General features: G+C 38.8%; 1 protein-coding gene across 5 annotated transcripts in view; it reads left to right on the top strand.

Moving 5' to 3' along the window:
• The window catches only part of SSPN (sarcospan), a 61,173-nt gene extending 53,244 nt beyond the window's left edge, over window positions 1-7,929 (top strand). For all 5 annotated transcript variants that reach the window (XM_019625396.1, XM_019625397.1, XM_019625398.1 and 2 more), the window contains one exon: window positions 3,841-7,929. In XM_019625396.1, coding sequence (XP_019480941.1) covers window positions 3,841-4,206 — 366 coding nt within the window. In that variant the 3' untranslated portion in view covers window positions 4,207-7,929. The remainder of the gene's footprint in view (window positions 1-3,840) is intronic.
• The last annotated feature ends 337 nt before the right edge of the window (window positions 7,930-8,266 follow it).

Below are 8,266 nucleotides of genomic sequence, written 5' to 3'. Positions count from 1 at the left end.
CCGAGGCCCTTTGGCAGGCCCTAGAGAGCCACCAGCATGGTCCTTTCTCCCTGGGTTCTGCCCCTGGGTCTGGCCGGCCATTAGGCCACGGATTGTGCCTCCTGCCTTTCCTTGTGGCTCTACTTTCTTGGGGGCTCACCTTGATAATTTTCAGAAACGTGTCTGGTTCATGTGCTTGCAGAAGCACTTTGGGACACATTACCCACGAGGGCATTTAAATCCCAATTGTCTGGAGCCCACATCCAGGAGGGCCCTGGGCTGCGGCTGCCGCTGCCTCCTCCTGCTCAGCGCACTGCAGAGGGGACTTACCATTGCCTGCCATAGGGGAAGGTAATTAAATCGAAGCCCAACCGCCTTCCTCCCAAAGTCAATGAACTTTGAAGCTGCAGCAGGGCACCAATTAGAGGCAGTGAGCTAGCAGAGCTGCCCGGGGCGCTCTGTTACATAAGCGCCCGGAGCCACCGCGCCTCTGCCGGCCTGCTGCCCAGCGTCCGTCACACGCACGGGCTGATACATGCAAGACAAATGCGTCCCCAGCTGGGCTTTTATCAAGATATATTTGCTTGTATTCCCAAGGTCATCGTAAACACTTTTCATTGGTAGTTTATTCGTGCTGGATAGGTAAAACAAGCCACTTGATTTTAAATTACAGAGTCTAACCCAGGAGCTTGTTGCTGTCAGATGTGCTAACGCCATGAAGGAAAAATGCTACAGTGCTGCAGATGTAACCTACAGGCTTGGGGGATCAAGTATATATTTATGTCTTAAAAGGGATAGGAAATTTGGTTTTGTGGCTCACTCCTGTTTACTTGGCCTGATGCTTTCATGGAGTGGGAGAAGCAGAATCACAATGTGAGAGACACGCACCACTGAAAATGGTAAGGGGCATGGCTTTTGTTTGTGCTCTCACTGGCTTCTAGCACATTTAAGATGCTCAATTAAAACTGAACAATCTCTGGGTTTGTGTAAACGTTTTCATCCTTTCACAAGCCAAGTATGTGTTGTAAGTTACTCTCACATGACAGAGAATAAGACAGTAGAGTTAGTATCCTAAGAGTTTTAAAACCTGACAGCTCTTTCCATCTCTACTAATTTATTTATTTCACAAATACTTAAATAGTCCCACTATGTACCAGATAAGCCCTTACAGATACCAACTCTTTTGATCTTTATCATAATCCTGTGAAGTAGGGGCTATTATGATCATCATAAGTTTACAGATGAAAAAACAGAAATACACAGGGTAGTGCTTAATTTGCTCAAGGCCCATAGCTAGTGAGGGGAGAACTAGGGTTTCAACTCAGGCAGCCTGGTTCCGTGGCCCATGATCATAACCGCCACCCAGTACCTGTAATGCTGTACACTTGTTTAATGTCTTGGGCAAATCTTTTGATCTCTGTGCCAAAGGTCATCTTTCAAAAATAGACAAAATTCATATTTCAGCCAATGAATTTTTGTAATGATTATGAGAGAATAATATTTTTTGCAACTATTTGAGTTACTTACAGATTGAGAATGGAGGGTAATTGTCATTACTTCTAGATATTGCCCCAGTGAATACTATAGAAATCTGCTACCTAAGGATATGTGTGTGTGTGTTGGAGGTAGGAGGGTTATTACAATACAGGACCTTCCCCCCTCCCAGCTCCTTCCATTGATGGCAATAAAATGTGTAGAGAAAACTCCAGTTGGGGCCATTCTACTAAGCAGATGACTCTCAGGTGGGAGATTATCTCTTTAATTTGTGCCTTCCCTGCTGTTAAAGTCGTAGACTTACTCTTGTTCCCAGAGCAAGTAATTCCCAGTTGTGTGCTGGCTGCACTGGAAAGGCAGCTACATTGGACACACACACACAACACAGGCAGCATGATTTAATTTGGCTCTTGGCATCAAGAGTTTGAAGTCAATCATCAAGCCTGAATATTCCGGAACAACCTAGACTATTTCAAACATTTTGACCCAATGGCCCCACAAAATAAACCCATGCTTTTTAGCCTGAGAACTCCAGTTTTTGCAGAAAACATGGCCACTGAAAATCTTGGGGACAGAACCAAGGCAATGGCATTTAATATCACAACTTAAATATTTCCTTTTTAAATTTTGAAATGGTGCCACTTTGTATTTATCTGGTTCCCTTTCTCCAAGGGAGACTAAATGCACTGAGTCTAAGTCATTCTTGTTATATCCCTGAGATATAAGATATTTCAATAAACTGCTTCACAGGTGAAGAAATGTGGGTTATATTTTATAATCCTTCAAATGGTTTGAACATAAAATATAGTGTGTATGTTTAAAATTTATGGGACTATGCAAAGAATCTGTGCACTTCTTGGTTGTCCAGCATTTTAAAACAAAATGGCATTAACTAGTTCCACTGTCTTCCTGTGCCCTCAGATGTATAGTTCCTAGCTTCCAGGAAAACTAGATGCATGCTTAAGGCACCAGCAACTAGCACACAGACACACACATGCACCACTCAAAGAGAAAAAGTAAATTTTTAAGTATTCTATTTTTAAGACTTGAAAACACTTGAAATTGTCAACATGTGGGAAATCACTCATTTGGAGGAAGATTTTTGTACACATATTTTATAATCATATATATATATATATAATCATATATATGTATATATATGTATATATATATACATATATATATGTTTTTATTTGAATTACATATAGTTGGAGGTGGAGGGAGGGCATAAGCTTTTCGCAGTTACTTTAACCTGAACCTGAACATGACTGGAACTAATTTTACCTTGGGGATTTCACATTCACCAGAACTGCTTCTTGTAAGGAGTAACTTTTGACTATAGTAATATAAATCTGGCAGTAAGAATGGTGTTGAGTATACTAGTCCCAAAAGCTGGGGACTCTTTTCCTTATTTAGACCCTCAGTAGGCGGGACCATTAAGAGAAACATGTTGATGAGTCCAGTCATGAGAACATTTCTTCCCCTGTAAAATGGCTTATATTGTGGTCATGTCAATGAGCACTCACAATTTTTTATCAAAGTATTTCAGGTGTAAGCTAAATGTTTGAATTGTTCAGGGATTCCATGTTTCTTTAGCAGCAGAGTTAGAACTTTTAACCAGACTTTTCCACCCTAAGGCTAACATGTAGGCCAATAGTATTCAGAACCTTGGTGGCTGAGCGACCATTTAGAGTTTATTTGCAAGCCCAGGAACTACATAGTCATAGTTGGATTTGGGATGAGACTTGTAGGTGATGAAGCAGACATCGAGTCACCTACCTTCCGGAGCCATAATTATTTTTTTTTTCTCCCAGCAACCACTTACTGGAAATCCTGGATTCCTGGACACAGTTTGGCAATCATCACAGTGAACATCATCTTTTTGTATTAACCTGTGTTACTGGTTGACCAATTATTGTCAGTTTTGACCAACACAGTATTTACATTGCAGAAATTTGTTCTTTACTTTCTATTTATTTCAATTTTTACATCAGAAGTTCTTGAGGTCAAAACAATCACAGCGTGCCTTTCAGGGATGGCTTTTGTATTTGGGATTCATCTAAGCTGCTTGCTACGTCCATACACAAACATCCCACAATTAAGCTAATTTTGTTGGCTCAGTCCATGAAAAGCACCCAACATCTGTATGGCAAATGAAAACCGGATTAGAGTTTAGGGACTGCTCACTGACAAACAAACATGGAGCCATTTTCATGTCTTGGGTACTGTGCTTCTGAGGAGCGACAGCCCCTCCATCAGGGAATTTGCTGGGACGGAAGAAAGAGAACAGCTTTGATTAATTAGCTTTCTCAAGAGTCATTCAATGTTCTTTATAACTGGCAAGGTTTTCTTCTGCTTTTTTTGCAGCTGTTCTACTTTTTGCTGAGTGCCCTTGGCTTGATGGTCTGTGTGCTGGCGGCAGCGTTTGCTGCCCACCACTATTCACAACTTGCCCAGTTTACCTGTGGAACCGCACTCGACTCCTGCCAGTGCAAACTGCCCTCCCTGGAGCCACTCAGCAGGACCTTTGTGTATCGGGATGTGACTGACTGTACCAGCATCACTGGCACTTTCAAACTGTTCTTACTCATCCAGATGATTCTTAACTTGGTCTGTGGCCTTGTGTGCTCGTTGGCCTGCTTTGTGATGTGGAAACACAGGTACCAGGTCTTTTATGTGGGTGACAGGATGTGCTCCCTGATGACTTCCGAAGGCCAACAGCAAAAAGTCTAACATTCTTACTCAAATGTGGGCGAGAAAACAGCACAACGATGAGCTGAGGTTAAAAACAAAAGAGAGAGAGGGAGAGCGAAAGACAAGGAGGAAAGAAAAAGTTTTTACAGTAACTAATATTCACTGTTCTAAATGAATATTTTTATATTTTTCAGGAAACGAAAGAGCATTTCTTCAGGTTTCTATAGTATTTTTTACAAATTCTTATGGGAAAAATAAGATCCAAATTGACTTTGGGATATTGAAAGAACACGAAACAGGGAAAGGATAGCACAGCTCTATCTTTATAGTTGGGTTTATTTCTAATATTCATTTTACCCATTACTTTTACGATGTCTTTCCTGTTAGTTTGATGATGTGAATTGACATGTCAGGCCCACTTGCTAGATTTTGTAGTTTTTTTCCAGGCCTTCCCACCTCCCACAAGGATATCCTCCGTACGTCTGGGAGAAAGCTGGGGGCTGGGGGGAGTGCTGAAGGAACAGGTTGACTATTTTCCCTGGTGGAGATGTCATCAAGAATGAGACAACTTAAATGAGCAGTGTAGAAAAGGAGATGACATTGCAAAAAGCTAAATCATTATTAGCACCTGTGCTGGGGTGGTGGTTCTCTCCTCAGCCTCCTCAGTTTGACTCTGTAAGCAGATTACTTATAAATGCTTCAGCTGATTGTCTGCTTCTCAATTGAAAATTGGTGGTAATTGTAGTCTTCATGATGTAGAAGGTTTAAAAATAATTACGTTATGCTCCTATTCTATCATCTAAAACAAATCATTAAAACCAATTTCTAGCTAATTGTTAATTATAATTATGCTCAGAAGTCTATTTAATGAGGCCTGGCTGTACTTACGTAGCACACTTTGTATTAGGAGAAATTATTCTCACAAGAGAGGAGGCTTAAAGATTCTTTCTTCTGAAAGCTAAGCTTTATAAAGGAGAAAAAAATTTTTTTAATTAATAGCTCAGGTTAAATATACTCATTTAAGCAAAAACAAGAGCATTTGTAGCGGGAATGTTTATACAAATAGCACATTTGTGATATGTTGTAAAGTATCTCTCTTGGCAGCTAAGTACTTTTGAGGAAGAGTGGGTAATGCCAATGTGTTCCATTCATGAAATTGTATCTGATAGGTAATCCTATTATTGAATTGTATGCACAGTCAACTGAGAGACTGAAATTAATGTTTCAAAGTCCTTATTTGACCATTTGCACATTGACTTGAGGGGAGTTTTGTTTTTAGTTGACTGTGACTTAAAAAAGCACAAGTGCCCTATGGTGGGAGGCTTTTCTCTTTTCTTACTGTTATTAGTAAATTTGGAACAATATCAGTGTTTTAAGAAAGGCGCTTAGAATGCAAATTAATGCAGCATAAATGTTATCGAGAACGTTTCTCTCTTAGTATGCTCTTTATAAAGTAGAAATTCAAGGTTGTAATTGAGCTCAGCTTGCCTCTGCATTGCTTATTGATACACTTTACTAATCATGAAATTCTACCCTAAAACACAAACCATTTTATTGTTTGCCTTAGCAGATAGATAAATAATTCCACTGACTGTAATAATAGTGTCTATTTCTACACAATACTGATACCCAAATAAAAAGGAAAACGTTAAGTCAGTTAGTTGGAGGATTGTAAGTATCTTTTATGTCCTCCAGATAAAACACCTGATTAGCAGATGTTAAAACCTTTTTATGTATTATTTACTTGCTTTAAAAATGGCCTTCCTACATACTAGCTCAGGCCAAGAAGGCACATTGGAGGGCTTAGAGGATAGGACTCAGGAGCAGATGTTCGATCTCACATGAAAATTACGTTTCCAGAACACCAAACATCCTGATGATGACCTGAAAAGTATTTTGTACTCTGTTAAAAAAAAATCCCTATATTTTGATTTGGACAGTTTTTTACATAAAGAGGAAAATGACTGAGAATCTGAAATATCATAGTCCATTCTTTAAAGAGTGAGAAACTAGTGCTTCAGTGCTAATTACTATGAATCAGGCACCACTGGAAAGCACACCCTGAATACCTTTAAACAACTTTTTATAGAAAACACTACAGATTTTTATATTAGAAAATTAGAATTCTTCACATCACTAAGGTGCTCTATGCTTTACAATGATTTACAGGGTATTTCAAATAGAATAACTTTAGCTAATGTGCTTCCTTTTTCTAAATAATGCAACCAGTAAGAATTGACATGGTGATAAGCTTGATAATAATCAGGATCGATCTATCTATCTATCTATCTATCTATCTATCTATCTTACATATCAATGTATGATAGATAGATAGATAATGGGGATTTTGCTGTTGTGCAATTGAATCATTCTTAAATGTCCAAAGAACAAAAACATTGTAAGTGAAAGAAGGAACAAAAGAGAAAAAAAGAGAAAGAAACAAAGACTCCTGTTCTGCAAACTCACTGTGTATTGACATATGTAAGAACCGTATTGCATGAATAACAAACTGCTTCGGGCTGGATTTGAAGTATTTTGAGTTTTTGTTTTGCAAATATTGAAGTTACAATACCGGCAACAGAAAAGGAACAGATACACAGTTTTACACTTAGCAAAATGTTGCTTTTAAAATCTGACAAGGAGCCAAGATGGTGACTGTCTCCTCTAAACCATAAAACGGTAAGATTTGCGCAATCTTCCTCCTCTTCCACCTCCTCCAGGAGAATTAAATGAATCAAGACTTTGGAAAGAGGGGGAGCAGCCGGGACTTGGCAGTACTTGAAATAGGAGGAATACAGCAGCCTAAATGTACAGACTTTGTAACGGAGCCCACTCGATCTGTCTGTGCCTTCACGTGACCACCATCTGTGCCTCCCTCATTCCATCCAAATTTGTGTAGGCAGCTCCTTGGAGCCATGCCTAAAAATATAGCTACACCAGGCCCTAGAAACTGTAGTCAAGTAACAGGCCTCACTTTTTCCCCCCTCTTTGGATTAAAAGACTATATGATCTCTTTTGAGGGGTTTCCAGCTGCACACATCAGTGTGTTGTTTTGACAGTGTGAACCCATTATATACGTGTTTTCTATTCATGTCTAGAACATCAGAATCTTTTAATATTATTGTATTCCCCCTCTTGCATGCACTATACCTGGAATATGTTTATAGAGTTTTAGTAAAGGGCAGTGTAGAGTATTTTAGTATAAAGTAGGTTCTGAGGGACAACAATGAGCAGTTATTTAAAGATAATCAGAAAGGAACTTAAAAGTTGTCCTAGAAAACCAATCATATCCTATATCGAAGCATACCTTGACATTTTCTAGGAATTGTCTCTGAACTGTTGCTATGTAGCCATAAATTTCTGTCAATCATGTTGGCTCTCAGTTTTTACTATACTCAAAGAACTCTACCATATTTTTAGATGTACACTCTATATTCAGGATAGTGTTAAAAAGAGCTGATGGCCAAGTATATTGACTCACAATGGAAACATTCATTTGGATGAAAGTTCAGTGGTTCAGCCTGTGAAATGAATCCCTTGATTCATTTCTTCTGATTTTCTAGTATGTACTTTGTTATCTCAAATGATTATCCCCTTCAAAAATATTGGTCTGTATTTTGGTATTGGTTTCATTCTTCTGGCATTGATGAAATAGTGACTAGAAAACAGTGTTTCCTATATGTTTGAGGTGGTTGTTTTTAAAGGGGATGTGTATCATGCATATTTTCTTTGTTAATAAAATTTTCATAATCTCTGAAAACACCATGTTTGGATGTTCTTTAAAGTGATGGTACATTGCACATGAACTGGTATACATAAAATCTCTCAGATTCATGTTTACTTCAAAAGTCTGGTTTTGGAATAGACGAGAACTAATATTCATTTTGACTCCTTTGTTCCAGTGGCTGTTTCTGTTTTGGTACACTGCACTCATGTAGAAATCACGGTGGTAAATACTCCCCAGGCAAAGGGAGCGTGAGCTGGAAAATATCTTGCAAAAGGTACTTAAAAGGCTGATCTTAATTTATATCCATTAATGTCAAGTACAGCTTGGCCTAAGGAATAGGATGCATGTTGAGTGTCACATATTTGATCACAT

Source organism: Hipposideros armiger, unplaced genomic scaffold (genome assembly GCF_001890085.2).
Source record: "Hipposideros armiger isolate ML-2016 unplaced genomic scaffold, ASM189008v1 scaffold_624, whole genome shotgun sequence".
Classification (NCBI taxonomy): Eukaryota; Metazoa; Chordata; class Mammalia; order Chiroptera; family Hipposideridae; genus Hipposideros; species Hipposideros armiger.
Note: the sequence above shows the minus strand (reverse complement) of the source record. Positions and strands in the feature narration are given on the sequence as shown.